Raw genomic sequence first — 17289 nt, forward strand, 5'->3', positions numbered from 1 at the left:
GTCTCCCATCACTTTTGTGCAGTGAAATGGAGCCAATTTGGCAATTTTGTGATGGAAGACAGACTTTGGGAGTGTGAGACTTATCACCACTGTCATGCGGTTATAGTCGCCTCCTGTTTTTCCAAAAGCCAACCAATGTTATGTAATGATGATGCATTACTCTGAGGGATATGGGGATAAAGAAAAGCAATGGACACCAGAAATTGGTGGGGGTAGAAGAAATCTACCTACATTTCCAAGTGAATTTCTCTTCCTAGCCCCCCAAATTCTATATGGAAAATCTTAGCTTCAGCAAATATTATTACTGGTTAAAATGGCGGTTCTTCACTTTGTGCTTCTTGATTACTTGTTCACTCCCCCAACCAGTTCTATCTCATGCAATACCAGCTCTGGAGATTGTGCTTGGTACTACACAAATCTTTGGAAATTGTGTGTAAGCAACACAATTTGTTTTCTAACTTCAGCAAGATCATGCTCTTTAACTGAATAGGAATCCATGTGTGCAGCCTCTACAGTGAAAGTATGTGTATGTACATGTGTCGTCTTGCACTAAAGTTGTTTAAGGGGCCCACAGAAGACAATTAGCTATGTGCATAGTGCTCATCATACTGCAGTTTTGGAAAGCTTCAGCATCACATGCAGCTCTACCCTGGCTGTAGTCAAGTTCTCTGCATGTCATCTGGTAAAAAGTCTTATTGTATCCTAGATCCAGTTTTATTAATTCCTTGGTTCTCTGGTCAGACAGGATACTGAAAGTGTCACAAATGCCAGTGGTATTTACCCTAGTTATTTTTGGGTAATGGTACTCTGGAGAGATAAGATGAAGAGGAAAATAAATAGCCTCTGTTTACAGGAATGCTATTGACGTGGCACTTGTCACTTTTACTTGATAGCATGATTTGCAGATCATTTACAGATAAAATGCTAAGCAGTGCAAAGGGGAAGAAATGAGGTGTTACATATGGGAATATTTCTTCTAAATTCTGGATGTTCTGTAAATTGCTCTGGGCAAATTGGTTCTCTCCAGTTGAAACAAAATGTTTCAATATTTTGAAATTGTTCAAAATGCTTCAACAGAAAGAAATAAAGATAAAGAAAGTAGAGTAACAATGTCCTGAATTAGGAACCTTTCCCTGTAACATTGCATGTTTTGCTTTGTTCTCAATTTAATTTTTCTGCTTGAAACATTTTGACAAACAAAATTTTCAAATCTTTAATACATAAAGTATTAAAGTGGTAACTGCAGGTAGAATGTAGCAGATAGCACTTAGCGGGGGGGGGGGGAGATATGCATTGGTGTACCTTGTCTCAGTATCTTGATGCTTGCATTCCATTATCACACACAAATTAAGGGCTTAAACTAATAAACTTTATTGCCAACACTTGAAAAACTTTGCAACTTCTCTGTTGCAGGGTTGTGATTTCTCTTACCCCAGCTATGTATGAGAGAGCTATATCCTAGCTGTTTAGTCCAGCTGAGGTTAATGAAATTTCATGGGACATAAGGAAGACTAACTCTAGTGTAACCTCAGGAACCACTGATTGGTTCAAAACTGAGAAAGGAATTTGGCAAGGCTGTATGCTATTGCCCTGCTTATTTAACTTATATGCAGAGCACATCATGAAAAAGGTGGGGCTAGATGAATCACCAACTGGAATTAAGATTGCTGGCAGAAATATCAACAACCTCAGATATGCAGATGATACCACTCTCATGGTGGAAAGTGAAGAGGAACTAAAGAGCCTCTTGATGAGGGTGAAGGAGAAGAGCACAAAAGTTGTCTTGAAATTCAACATTAAGAAAACTAAGACCATGGCATCTGATCCTCTCACTTCCTAGCACATAGATGGGGAAGAAATGGAGGTAGTGACAGATTTTATATTCCAGGGCTTCAAGATCACCGCAGATAGGGACTGCAGCCCAGAAATTAAAAGATGCTTGCTCCTGGGGAGGAAAGCTATGGCATACTGAAAAACAGACAGCATACTAAAAAGCAGAGACATCACCCTGCCAACAAAAGTGCGTATAGTCAAGGCTATGGTTTTCCCAGTTGCAATGTATGGCTGTGAAAGCTGGACCGTAAGGAAGGCTGAGCGCTGAAGGATTGAGGTATTTGAATTGTGGTGCTGGGGGAGACTCCTGCGAGTCCCATGGACTTCAAGGCGATCAAACTGGTCAGTCCTAGAGGAGATCAACCCTGACTGCTCTTTAGAAGGCCAGATCCTGAAGATGAAACTCAAATACTTTGGCCACCTAATGAGGAGGAAGGACTCCCTGGAGAAGAGTCTAATGCTGGGAACAATAGATGGCAAAAGAAGAAGGGGATGGCAGAGAATGAGGTGGCTAGATGGAGTCACTGAAGCAGTCGGTGTGAGCTTAAGTGGACTCTGGGGGATGGTGGAGGACAGGAAGGCCTGGAGGAGTGTTGTCCATGAGGTCGTGATGGGTCGGACATGACTTCGCGACTAACAGCAACAAACCTCAAGAACTGATGACAGTTCTCTTGTTTTCCAGTCTGTCTCCCATACTTTTTATTTTTCTTTTTACTGCTAGATTAGATCGTCCCTCAGACATAAGAGAATTTTATTGATCTGTAAGCCCATATGGAAACCTTTTCAGTTGATAAACTGGATATAAATACTTTAATAATTTTGATTACTTGCTTCAGAGAGGATAGTCAGCCCCAGAACCATATTTCGGGGTCAGGTCAGCTTAGCTTAGAGAGACTTGAACCTGCTAAATCAAAACCCCAGGAGGTCTCAGGATCATTCTCATTTCCTGTACCAGTTTCGCTGATAATTGCCACTTCACTGAAACCAAGAGGAGAAAAATATTTTCTGATCTCTTGGCTAATGAAGTGGTACATCTTCTGTCACTTCATTCCTATGTTTTTTGATATCTCCAAGTGTCATGGATGCAGAACTTGAGTACCTGTCATTTAATTGCTAACTTTGATGGCATCTACATTCATTGATATGGTATGAAATATTTTGCATATTTAGAAATGAGCTGTTTCATGGAAATTATTAACATAAAATGCAAGAAATTGGGCAACTACAATTTTAGTCAGATCAAAAGTAACTGTTGCTGGAAAGTATGTGTGCACAAACATAGCTCTTCAGGCATGGTGAAGCTAATATGGTAATAGTTTAACACCTTCAATTATTTCCTTCAAATCCCTGAAGTCTGCAGCTATGTATTCAGTTACTAAAATATTGAGCAGTAAAATCTTCATGATCTCTGAAGCAACAACCACTTTCAACCCCTCCAGAATGCTGAAGTATCACACTGAAAGGGCTTCAGTGGTTCATTTTCTTTTTTTAAAGTGTGCAACTGTAAATACTCTGAATGTGTTGTCTTGCCTTATCTATGCTCTGAATTATATCCCCTGTTAAAAGACATCTGACATTAAAGACTGATAAAGAAATAAAAACAAACTGACACTGGTTGTTTGCATAGGTGCCTACCCCTTTCAGTGAATACTTGGTGGAAGCATCTTTGGCAGCAGTTAGAGCAGTGAGTCTTTTGAGGAAGTCTCTAACAGCTTTGCACATCTGTATCCTGTAATGCTTTTCCATTCCTACTAGAAAAACTATTTCAGCTGTCAGCTTGAATGGGAATCATTGGTGAACAATAACTTTCATGTTTTGCTAGATTCTCAGTGGGATTGAGGTCTGAGCTCTGACTGAGCCATTCTAAGACATTCATGTTCTTATTTTTAAACTACTCCAATATTGTTTAGATTATATGTTTAGGGTCATTGTCCTACTGGAAGGTTACCTTTACTTCTGTCCCAGATCTCTTGCATATCAAAACAGGTTTTCCCCTGGAATTGCCCTGTGTTTGACTGTATCCATCTTGTTTTCAATCCTGACCAGTTTCCTAATCCCTGCTAAGGAAAGCATCCACACAGCATGGAACTGGCACCACCACACTTCACTGTGAGGATTATGTGCACAAGATAATGAGCACTGTTGACTTCACACAACACGGTGTTTTGTAGCAAGGCCAAAACATTCCATTTTGCTCTCATCAGACCAGAAAACCTCTTCCTGCATATTTGTTGTGCCTCCCAAATGGGCTTTGATTTGGATGTGTTTCAGTAGTGGGTTAGGGTTAGGTGATGGTTGTCCTATGGATGTCTTTTCTTCATCTTAGCTATGGAGCACTCCAGCTTCTTTGGAGTTACCTTTGGCCTCTTGTTTGCTTCTTTGACAAATGCCTTTATCTAGGCTTTGAATTTGGATGTCTCTAGGCAGCAGTTTGAAAGCATGCAAATGCAAGTAGATAAAAAGGTGCCACTTCCAGAGGGCAGATAACAGCGTTCTGTGCACTTCCGGTGTTTAGTCATGCCGGCCACATGACCACGGAGACTGTCTGCGGACAAACGCTGGCTCCCTTGGCTAGGAAACGGAGATGAGCACCACCCCCTAGAGTCAGGCATGACTGGACTTAATGTCAAGGGGAAACCTTTACCTTTACCTTTAGGCAGAGTCACTGTTCAGCCATGTCTCTTCCATTTTGTAAGAATGTTCTGGGGGATGTTCATAGCTTTGGATATTTTTTTTATATAACTGGATCCTGACTGGGGGTTGTGCATAACTTTATCCAAGTTGTTGTGATTCATTTGTTCGTGTTTTCTCCAGAAAACTGCTTCTGCTATTGTAGGAACAGGTGGAATTTATCTGAGATTGTGAGAAGATAAAGGATGCTGATGCATAGTTTTGCAGTGGCTTCTTTTATATGCTGTATATGCTTTCTATATGTGGAATGTACAGAATACTTGAGGGATGGCTCACATTTGTGAAATGATATTGATGGTTCCACAGTATTTATCAATTCCTTTTCTGCTCTAGCCTTCTATTTACTCAGAGTTAATTAAATCATAGGGCAGGGAGAAGAGGGAACCTGCTGAACTGTCACAAACATGCAATATTGCAATGCTAGAGTTCCTTGCCCTTACTGAAACTACATTCCTGTGTACCATTGCTTATAAAATCACCATTGTACAAAAGTAAACACACAGAGCTACATGTTCAGGCATTCTCAGATCAGTTCTGTTTGTGCCTGGGCTGAACTCCCACCCTCCCCCAGTAAAGCTCCTTGCTTTTCTCTCCTTCATACTTGTTTCTCTTTGGGTGGGTCTGCATTCTTTTATCTCCATACTGTTCGTTAGCATCAGGTAACTAATTGCAGGCCATCCACAGCTCATAGCCAGCTACTTCTGTCTCTTTCCACTCTATGCTGCGTTAGCAGTCTCCTCCCTCTTCTCTCTGGCCTTTTCCATTGCCATTTCTCTCTGCTACATCACAGGTGCTCTCAGTGTCTACAGTCTGTGTGCTTTAGAAGACAGTGATTATCCAATCTGTCAGCATCTCAGGTGGCATGCAAGGAGCCACACAAAGAGGGTCATTTCATTGGTCCAGGAAGCTGGTGTTGATAAAGAGCTGAGGCCACACTGTGGCCAGCATTGTACTAATTTCTGCTACATCAGCTGAAACAAATACTTGTATACCTTACATTCAGAGTCTTAATGGGTAGGGCATGAATGCTGCTTGTCATTTTGCTGAATTCCAGTTCCATAACACTTGCAACGAGAATAATTCATGCCTAAGAACAGGTGGTTGAAGAGCCCATTCAAAAGAAGAAAAAAATCCTTGTGAGCTGTAACCTTCAAGAGCTACGCTATATTTGGATTAGTAAAGAAGCAGGGAGCCTATTTTGGATGGGCCTATTGCTGAAAGAGAAACATTAGTGGTCTGAAATATAATTCCAGCTTTCTGGTGCAAAATACAAATCAGCACAGAAGTTTAGTCTAGCTTTTGATAGAATACTAGCCTTCAGGATTTATAGTTGGGATAATGGGTTATGAATTAGGAAATCCAGGTGGATATGTCAGTATTCGGTTAAGTGACAGTACAAAACTTGGCATCTGTGGCACAAAACAGTATAAAGCTGACATAAAATCTTGTGTTTTTTTAAGAATGGCTGTCTTGGTTTTGATGGATTCAGTAACACCACACTTGCATGTAACACTAAAGCTTGCCATGCCTTTTGTTTTACCTGTGGGAACCTGTCACACAATTGATTTCCATGTTCCTGCCTCAGTCCTCCCACTTGTGGCATGTATCCCATGAACCTCTGCAGCTGAAATTCATTCCTAGAGTCCACCATTCCTATCAACTCTGTTTATCTTTGATCTGCATATAAAGACTGATGACTAGAATGGCTCCTGCAATTGCCGTTCTTTGCACTGAGCACTTTGGTAACAACATTGGCACCATGCTGCTAGATTCAGATGACTGGTGACGTATGAAAATTATACAACAGACTGTTTTCTTTGATTCCATGGAAACAAAATGTACTGTAAAGTAAATCATGATAGGTTGCTGACAACACAGCAGGCCATACGGCAGTGGAAATTGTTGTGGCTTGTCATTATGGGTGAACCCAGCCACTGAGTATGTTAGCTAAACACAAAGCTAGCACAAACCTTGACAAAGGTTTTGATGGGATACCAGATTTCAGGGTTGCAATTAATAATACTTCCTTCCTCCCCACCATATAATAATAGAGAGACTCCATCTGGATCAGTGGGTGGCATACAAATTCAAAATACACAAATTCCACATTGTTTGCCTGATATAAATGTAATAATAATTTTGGTTACCAGTCTTAATACTTGAACAGATTGTTCTGCTTGAATGTTAAGAAGTTTAGCTGCCTCTCCATTTTAACAGACTTAATAAACCAAATTGTAATATGTCAAGACATAATTAACCATGTAACATGTTTGGCTAGTTCTACTCAATGGTACACAAATGAACATGAAGGATATAGCTGCATATGAATCCAGTGGATAGCCCACTTGTAGAAGCAGGACTGTGGATAGTCAATCTCATGTAGAAGAGTGTATAAAACTACACCTGTGTGTGACATAGCATGCAGGATGATGATGCTGGATTATGTGCATATATTCGTAGTAATCTGGTAATTGATGAAATGGTGCCTTAGTAGGTGAGAGGAACTAATCTCAGTGGTAACCCCTTTCACTGCCAACATAGTTAGCACTATTAAAATTGGGAGCTGAGGCCACACTGGTCAATTAGCACTGCAGATTACAATGTTGATGCAAACAACAGTGCAATCTTTTTATTAAGGTTGAAATGCTTCTGAAAAATTAATGCAAGTTTTGTTTTAGGCCCTCTTCCTAAAATTTATTTGTAAATATGTGTCCCCTCTTAAACTTGATTTGTGGAAAAACCTACAAATCTGTTCCTGTGATTAAAGTATTGGAAAATAATGTTTGCTTCTGATTCGTACTTGAAAGCTGGTCATGCTCTTTGCATTAACTTGATAATGAGGAAAACATGTTAGCACTGTAGCTGATGAAGAGAGTGAGAATGTGCAAAAAAAAAAAATGGCACTAGGATAGAGAACGTTGTAGAAACTACTTGAAGAAACTGAGGTTAAAGTTAGCTTGGTCACTTTAGCACAAATAACATTCTCATGCAATATTATCTCATTGATTTATAAACAATGTAACAATATTAATATAGAAAAACTGAAATATACTGAATTTTCTTGTTGAGACACAAAGGACCTGTTACTGGTAAGTGTTTTGTTTCATTTGACATCCTGTCTTTAGCCTTCCTACATCTCATCACAATTTAACCTTCATAATGCTTTACCGAAGATCAGATTACTGTGCTCTTATAAATTATTACACAGTTACTTGCACAGACAAAAGCACACATTCACTGTTGAGCCAGTACACAAAAATGATTTGTGGCACTGCAGATATTCAACACAAAGTAGCCCACTGTTCACTGCATAGCTATCAATTCCGGAAGTACAAGACCCTGACCTGATACACATCCTTATGCACTTTATAATCTTTTGCAAAGCCAAATGCTGGGAAAAAAATCTAGGTGCTTAATCCTAATAAGGAGAAGTGATCAGTCAGTGGCAGATCACATGCTTTACAGATCTTTGGTACCAGGGCTGAGACACCATTGCCTCCCATCTTGAAGGATTCTGTCAACTAGTTTAATTCTGTAATATTTTCCTCTTTATAAAAAATACTGATATATAAATATATTAACATGTGTGGGTAAACAGGAATTTTGGGTGGTTTTTTTTTTCCTTTAGATGGGTTTCTCCTTGCTTGCTCGTCTTCTAGATATTTAAATCTCATTCTCAGAATGGTTCCAGTAAAATTCCACTTATGGTGCAATCCTCTAGATCAGGGGTCCCCAACCTGCAGCCCCCAAGCACTTTCTGTACAAGTTTTCATCCTGCTGCTATCACCCTCAAGACATTTTCCCTCAGACCCACCCTGTTCTTCCTGCCTCAAGTGGCACCATCTTCTGCTGTTTTTCCTGTTCCTTTCTTAGAAAAAACTTAATAGCAACATTGTTTCTTCTGGTGTCCATGGTTCCTTCTGTCAGCCTCCTCTTGGTCTTATCCCCCATTCTAGCATTTTGGCCATTCTGGGTGCTTTGCTAGGCAACAGAGCTCAGGTACCCATGCTGCTCAGCTTTTTCACCCCCCCCCCCAAATGTATTACCATTTTGAAGGCTACATGTGTCTATAAAGAAGATAAAGCAGCTGTGTGGATGGGTACAGGAGAAGTCTGGTCTGCTTTTGCAAAAAAAAAAAAATGGTGGAAAAAGAGTCAAAGGCCAGGTATTTTTGCAAAAAAGCATAAAAAGCGTTTTGCATATTAAACATTTCTAGAGGCTCTCCCCTTCAAGGCTCTTCCAAGTGGCTTCCAAGGTTACAGGTGTGGTTGCTGCTTCAGGCAAAAGCATTCTTCCTTCCGCAACAGGAGCTGGTTGCTCTGACTTTTTGCCTTGCTTGCTTTTGCTTCTTCTCCCCCAACCACTCTAGCTAGGAGTCTTCTCACACATGATTGGAGGAGCCAGTGAGTGGCCCCTTTGGTTGAGAGGGAAGGAGTACACTCTTAGCTGGGAAGCTTATGGAATTCCCCTTCCCACATCTTCCTCCACCCAAGTTCCCTTACCCCAGCAGCCATTTTACTTCTCATGATTGAGGCTTGGCTGGCAGGCAGTGATGTGTATGTGCATTCTGCATATAATTTGAAGCCTTTATTGGCGTATTCTCTGCTCCAGGTGGGCTCCTGCCCTTTCATTTGCTCCTGTCTATCTGCCCCTTTTTGGAGGGCTCCCAATTTTTGAAATTTTAGCATGTGTAGATTTAAACCTCAAGGCAGGTGTTTATTAAGAAACAAATCTTATAGTATTCAGTGTACTTAGGCTTGGAACTCTGTCATCTGATAGGTCAGATTTATAATCCATTCTTAAGAAAATGGAAGAATTAGACTATACGTCTCATATTTTTATTTATTCAAAGTTAATATTGTTGTGGCTATATTGCAACTGTGACTTCTGCTCAGTTAAAAATTTAAGATGATGTCCACAAAAGTCCTGTTTCAAAGAAAGGAAAATTGCAGATGAGCACCATGACAGACTGAGTACTTTTTTATTTTAAATAAGGATAAAGAGGTTTGCCTGATATGGCCTGAAATTGTCTCAGTATTAAAGGAGTGCAATCTTAAAAGGCACCCTGAATCCTATCAGAAGAGCTACTCAGTATATCAAGGAGAGATGCAAGTAAACAAGAAATTCTCTTTTAAAAAAAAAAATCAATGTTTTTGTAGCAAAATAATTCTAGAGAGTTGAGAACCTGTCAAGGGCCAGCTATCATGTTGCTAAATGTATTGCTGAGAGTGGTAGGCCATTCACCTATGGGAAATGTACATGGTTAAAGTAATGGAGGAATTATTCCCTGATAAGATACCTTGGGTTAGTTGTGTCAGTTTATCCGCATCTGCAATCACCAGGTTTGTTAAAAAAAAAAAAAAACCAAGAAAAACTGCATAAGTCACTGACTGTCAAGGCAAAAAGTTTTGAGGGTTTTTTTTTTTTTTGGCATTAGATGAAAGCAATGGAATTATAGACCCTCCTTAGCTAATATTAATCAGGGGGATAAATTGCAACTTCAGAATTACAGAAGAATTGTGTGCATTGCAGAGTTTGAGAGACATTATAACCGCAGAAGACATTCTTGAAGAGATGTGCATCTGCAGAAAATCTTGATCTGAGCTGAGAGAAATTGAAAAGCATCACAACTGATGGTGCAAGAAATATGGTAGAAAGTAGAACTGGTGTAGTTGCAGGAATCAGTGAAGAGATATTGAAATTAAATGTACACTTCCCATGCAGTTTCACTGCATCATCCATCAGCAAGCCTTATGTAGTAAGATTCTTCAGTGGGAAAGTATGATGCATATTGCTGTATCCCACATTAGTTACATTAGGCATCATGGCCTTACTCATTGTCAGTTTCAAAATTTTCCCTCAGAGATAGCTGCAGAATATAGAAATATATTGTACCATGCAGAAGTCAGGTGGTTTAGCAGAGGCAAAGTCCTCAAACTTTTTCAGTCTCCATCATGAAGTTGATATCTTTCTCAAGGAGACAGAAGGTCAAGAAGTACTTTCTGACCCTGGATGGATTTTTGATGTGGCTTTCTTAACTAATAGAGCATCTGAACACATTGAATCTAAGGTTGTAGGGTAAAGGAAAGCTTGTGTGTGACATTCTGAATTGAAAGCTCTGGAAGCAAACTGAAAAATTTTTGTGATGCAAGTTAGTGAAAGTAACTATTCAAACTTGTTATGCTTCAATGATGGTATGACAAAGTCTTTATGAGATATGGGGAAAACAATGTCACCAAAACCAATTATGCTGACATTCGGTATAGTCCCTCTCTGTAGCTGGAGGGTCCTATGCAACTACCTGCCTGGTGTAACACCCCTAGCTCCAAAATGCAAAATCAATACTATCACAATACTATATTCTGCCATGTTGGTTAATGAGGAGGGATATAAATCTAATAAATTTATCTAATGCAGAAGTGGTATAGGTAGGTTGCATAGTTACCAATTTATTAACACCATTTGATTTCCCACAAAATCTTTCTGGAACACCATCTAGACAAGTGGCTGCTTGCACTTTAAGGAAACCTCCAGATAGCTTTGATCAGCGACTTTGCGCCAACCATCAATTATCTTTCATTATTTAATAAATAAATTATTTATAAATTTATTTGAAAGAGTTATATTTAGTGTTACATCCATGTTGGGACAATTCCTCTCCCAAACTATTAGCACTATCTTAATAAAAATACAATAAATGTAAATGCTAAACAGAATCAGCATTGAAAGAAAAACAGCAGCGGGATCCAATTTAACAGTAGCAGAAAACCATACTAAGACCCACAGAAAGCCTGAGTGATTAGCAACTTCAATTAATGCCATAAGAGGAATTACAAATGAACAAAGATTTCACAGGCAGGATGATGCAGCTGTTAAGACTCTGTTCTTTGGTGCATGGTTATGCCGCTAATGTCTTAAGAAAGGATTTATTTTGTCTTAGATCATTAGGCTTTGGACTTTCATAGTTAGGCTATGAAATTACTGAGAAAAGCAATGTGCTTACCTAGACATTAAAAAGCTTCTATCGCTAATTTGTAACGGCACCTGAATAGAATGTACCTAACAATGTTTCTGAGGAAGTAAAAGAACCACAGTAAAAGTACTGGTGAATTATTTGCTAATGTTGTGGTTGTGGGTATGGAAATGACGCTCAAAAGAGTAGTGGTATGTAAAAGCCATCAGGCCAGCCTCAGAGTGCTTGCTGAAATGCTACATTTAGTCCCACTCATCTTGTCGCACCACTGTAGTATATCGGCCTGTTTTGTGGCCTAAAAGTATTTGCTGCTGTGTTTAGCAACATGTTTTTGTTTGGTGGAATTGATTAGTGAGGGTGTGCAAGATTTGCAACTTGCTTGTATACTGTAAAGATAGCATCTCTTTACTGTCATCTTAGTGGCTTGATTTGCTTATGGATACAGCTAAAAGTCCTTTTAAAAGTTAAATTTGATGCCTCTTATCATTGCATGTTGTGTGTGACATTGCTTTCAGTGTTTTGCTTCAATGTTTCTTACAGGCTCAGAACAAAGAAACAAAAGTACTTGCAGCTGCAAAGGTGATTGATACCAAATCTGAGGAAGAGCTTGAAGACTACATGGTTGAAATTGATATTCTGGCATCCTGTGATCATTCTAATATCGTCAAACTTCTGGATGCTTTTTATTATGAAAACAATCTTTGGGTAAGTTTTGCTATTCAGAGATGTGTGCTTTAAGGAAAAATATGGAATTAGTGTCTCACGTGACTAAGGTAGAATGTGGTCCTATGCATAGGTAGACTATAAGGAGTGTAACAGTCTCTTGTAGAGCTTTTTTTATGTCTGAACATGCATAGGATTGTGTTCTAAGTGACTAATTAAGAGATCTGGGGAATATGGGTTTTTATTAAAGTTCAAACAGATGTCTGAAGTCCGTGGGAGTCAGGATTATTTTAGCCTTCCCAAAAGAAGGCTTAAGGAAAAGATTCCCCCCCCCCCCGCCCACCTAGAATTCTGAATTTGTTTCTGAGGACAAAGCAAGAGACTCATCCTCCTTCAAATGGAGTTTTGAGAGTTTTATTTTCAAAATCTAACAATGTGGTCTGGATGGACAGCAAAAGTTCCTCTCCTGAATTCTCTGGCATGAATGCAGAACATGTGCTTGATAGGATGTACTCAAAAATAGTCCAACAGAAGATAGGAAGGGCAGGGTTGTTCACTCATCTGGAGTGGGTTTGAGATTAAGGATGGATGAATATGTCAAGCTTTTTCCATTTTCTATGAAGTTCATTCCATCCAATTTCTGAATAAGTTGGATATTTAAAAAAAAATCTTCATGAAAATATGTAAATATTTTATTTACATATCATTTATCTGTATGTCACAAATATATACAATTATGCATGCATACACAGGAATAGTTTCTGAAAGATGCATTTTTGCAAACAATTTTTCCTAATGTAATGTAGCCTTATGTGCACTTGTCCTTATTCTATATATTGTATGTGTACCTTTTTAATTTGTGAACCACACTGCAAAATTTGGGAAAGGGCAACCATTACTATATCATTTGCACTCCAGGTCGTGCTTTAGTTCAGAATGTTTGAATTTGGACATTTTGCATTACATAATAAGCCAACAAATTTCTCATTCATTCTTAACTGAGACTCATTCAGAAGTGCATTGATGTAAAGCATTGATGCAAAGCATTGATGTCACTATTGCATGTAGGTTTGAGTACTACCCACCCAATTAACAAGGTGAACTGAATGGCTTTTTTTTTTGGTTAGGGATCAACCTTGTACTGTGTATTCTAGGATGTTTTTCACTCTAGAAAATGAGGTGTATTTTTTCCTTTACCCCATCTTCTGGAAAAACAGTGTCTCTCAGCCCCTTCCCCCCCCCCCCCCCCCCTTCTAAAAACATTAGGGTGAATAGTAAAAGTTAAGTTAATGATGCCAGGATAGTGATTTTTCTGGTGCAGTTTTTAATCTACCTTGGTATAAATTTCTAAGTTTTTTATAGAGTACAGACAGCTCTATACGGGTCTATGTTTATAAACGTCAGCAGTTTTATTCAGACATATAGTATCTCAAGAGAAAAAAGAGGAATACCAACAGTTCCCAGTTCATACATAGTGAAACATTAGCAAAGTACTAGGTTTCCTCAAATCACTTCAGATGTAGAAGTCTTCAGCTCCCTAAACCAGAGCAATGTACTGTTAAATTAAAAGCCTGTAATTTTTTCTTATCAACAAAAGTGTCAGAAGACTGGAAAGAACAGAGAAAAAAAGTGAAATATCAAAACCTAAATATGTTCTGCACTTTGTATGGGGAATCTTGAATATAATTTCTGGGTTCTACACACCAATATTTCATTCCAGTGGATACATTTTTACCACATTTTTTCGTTTCTGTACTTAGATTCTCATTGAATTCTGTGCTGGTGGTGCAGTAGATGCTGTAATGTTGGGCAAGTACATATTATAACTTTATATTTTATACAATTACTTAGCTACAGTATTTTATGTTAACAGTTATTGGATTGGTTATTCTGTGTTGCAGATCTATTTGTTTTAAAATTTATAGGCTCAGAATTTTTGAAGTAACTAATAAACTTTTAATACATAATAATTAAGCATAAAACACCAAAGCTGTTATTAAAACCTAGCTAATAAATTCCTTAGAAGCCAGCGATCTTTCCGAATTGATAGGTTTGACAACTCCCCAGGCCATAAGAAAAGAGCAGTTTCTGATCTCACATTGAAGGACCTTTGGATAATTGAAGTAAAACCATGGAAAGAATGATGATTGAACCTGGTACAGGGTCCTTCAGACTTCTCCAGTAGGCCTGTCCAACTCCTCCCATATCCAGTTTTCCTGGTGAATAAGATATATATTTTTTCCAATGTGTAAAAGAAACATACGGCCAGTTTTGATCCAGGAAAATATGCTTCAGATATCAGTAGTTGGAAAACAGTACCACACATTTCTCATGGTGCAATACTTTTTAATTTGAGAGCTCTGTTATAGTTCACTTTGAATGTACACTTTCAGGCCATGGCTTGAAAATGAAAGCAGTTCATACAGGATCTCATATGTGTTGTAGTACCATACTTGATTAACGTTTGAGTTGTGGAAGAAATGAGTTCTTTCACTTATACTATAAGACACTTATTCTTATTTTGTAGACACAAATGTAGTAAAACTGTTTTGATTCATAATAGTCAAATATTCTAATACAATTTGCTATTTGCATGTTGTTTTATTATTCTGTTTATTTATTCTAATTATTGTAAGCCGTCCTGGGACAATTTTCTTATAGGACAGGGTAGAGATATTTTAAATAAATAAATATAGTAGTGCTACAGTATAAAACAATAAAGGTCATTCTTTTAATTTTACTAAGTTCTTCTTTGTGGTCTCTGTGCATCACACCTGTGTGGAGCCTGTTTCTGGGAGGATTTACCAGCTAAGAGCATTTTGGCAGGGACCTCTCTCCCACCCTAGTGCCCAGGGAGTTGTTCCTGTCATTTCTTTCAGTTCTTTTTCCACCACCTATGGTTCCTCAGGAAGTCTTTTTCACCTTTCAGAATCTGGAACATTTTTCTCTACTGTTTTTTCTCTTATTCATCTCTTTTCTATTTTCTCTGATTTTTGATCTCTTGATGTTTTGATCTGGTGTGTTTTTCCTTTAACATAGAAGGGCGAGTTGGTTACCTGTCATTCTTCAAGTAGCTATCTGTGCATTCACACAATCTACCAGCAAGTTCCATTGGGTGTCATGAGGAACTGAATTTCCGTTTTTGTGCTATACTGCCTTTGTTAGGTATGTGATTGGGCCTATTTATCCTCCTTTGGTCCAGAGGCCACTTCGGCAGTCTTGTTTTGAACTGTGCAAAAGAGTGGGAACTTCTCCCTTTGGAATGGATGTCTGGGTGGGGAGGAGTTCCTGCAAAACCCCTTTCTGATTGCACAAATGACTACTCGAAGACAGTTACAAGTAAGCAACTTGCCTACCTGTATGATCTGTTTTTATGTACTAGTAGGTTGTAATCTGTCTTTAGATTAGAGATCTTTCATGCTGAATGGAAGATTCCCTATCTTGCAGCTACTTGAGCTATCTTCCCCTTATCTGCAATTTTAAACCTGGTTCACATGTTTGTGCTAATATTTAATTGGCCTTTAAAGCAATTAACTGCTCTGGTGATGAACCTTCTTTCTGTGCAGGGCTATGCATGAAGGTTCCTCCTGTTGGCATATTGGTGATTTCCTTGCTTAATGTAATGTGTGCAACCCATTGTTTGTGGCATGCCCATTTTTTTTTTCTTAAGGGGTTAGGGTTAGGATTCTCACCTCACCCTGCTTACTATCTCAGGGATTCAATAATGATTTTGCCCTTGAAAACAAAGGAAGAAATGAGATAATAATTAAACATTTTGCAAATGGAGTCTTTTATAACTGATTTTTTTTTCCTTGTAGAACTTGAGCGGCCACTCACCGAACCACAGATAAGGGTAGTTTGCAGGCAGACCCTGGAGGCTCTGCACTATCTGCATGAAAATAAGATCATTCACCGAGATCTAAAAGCTGGCAATATTCTTTTCACATTAGAGGGAGACATTAAACTTGGTAAGTTTTCTCCATTTAAAGAATCAACCTGGTATAAAAGGTGCTTTCTTTATTTATATTGTTCTTAACACTACAGAAGTAGTTTCCCAAGAGGTATAGATCAGCTTTTTTAAACTTGAAAAACAGATGACTTAAGTAATGGTCCTAATTATACTTGGGAGATTTCTTTTGGAGGTCAGAGGGAACATGTGTAGACTGTGTTCAATATTTCTAATAACTGTGTAAGAAAACCTGACATGAAGGTTTTGGTGGAAACAATTTTTAAATGCTGATAGTAGAGTGAGTAGCTAACTCATTCTTTGCCTGACTTTAATCCCCAGCATCTGGCAGTCATTGTGGCAAGCTCAATCATATGCTATCCTTATGCTATGACGACTGCTTCTGCATGCCCACGCTATGCTTAACATGCCTCATCTGGACCTCCATGTCAAGGGGCAGGGAGCACCATCTTTGCCCCCTGAATGTAATTTTGTTAGTGCTCAGAAGCAGCTCTGACTCTGCACAGAAGATGTGAATGGGGGCCAGTATCTTTTTTTTAAAAAAAAGATGACATTTGAAACTTATGGATTTAGTCTACAGTCGATCTCTTCATTGAGTATGTCTAACTTCTTAAAATCATCTGTGCCTGTCAAAGCATATTGTGGCAGTGGATTTAATAAGTGAATTATGCATTGAATGCAGAAGTAATGCTTTTTGTCTCAAGCAGCAAGCCACAAGCTTGTTGAGTTCTGATATTTTGAGCATCTACTTGACCAATTAGTACATGGCCTCATGTGTATTTGTGAAGTTTATTACAATGGATCAGCAGATTCATTTAATTATTATTTTCATCCTTTTTATTTCATTCTCAAAATAAGGAAATGAAAGTTCATCTTTTCTGTCTGTGCTTCAGTCTTTACCCTATGTTTGTCTTTACCCTTTGCTTTTTGTGGTAGCTGCTTGCTATTAAGTCGTAACTTAGCCTGTTATGATATCCGAAGTCTATTGTCTAATGATACCTAATACTATGAAAAGAAAATCCACATTAATCTTTGTGTGCAGGATATCCATAATGGGTATCCATTTCTTCCCTTCCCAGCTTGAGCTAGTGTTTTCATTTTGATTGAAATAATAATAATAATTATAACATTTCTATGCCGCCCCTTGCCGAAGCCTCGGGGC

The 17289-nt window shown here is 38.6% G+C and overlaps 1 protein-coding gene across 4 annotated transcripts in view; it reads left to right on the top strand.

The window, feature by feature from the left end:
• Positions 1 to 17289, top strand: part of SLK (STE20 like kinase) — a 59963-nt gene that overhangs the window by 7904 nt on the left and 34770 nt on the right. For all 4 annotated transcript variants that reach the window (XM_044438124.1, XM_044438114.1, XM_044438104.1 and 1 more), the window contains exons 3-5: positions 12038 to 12202; positions 13921 to 13969; positions 15979 to 16128. In XM_044438124.1, coding sequence (XP_044294059.1) covers positions 12038 to 12202; positions 13921 to 13969; positions 15979 to 16128 — 364 coding nt within the window. The remainder of the gene's footprint in view (positions 1 to 12037; positions 12203 to 13920; positions 13970 to 15978; positions 16129 to 17289) is intronic.

Source organism: Varanus komodoensis, unplaced genomic scaffold (genome assembly GCF_004798865.1).
Source record: "Varanus komodoensis strain SLA01 unplaced genomic scaffold, ASM479886v1 scaffold1, whole genome shotgun sequence".
NCBI classification, from domain to species: Eukaryota; Metazoa; Chordata; class Lepidosauria; order Squamata; family Varanidae; genus Varanus; species Varanus komodoensis.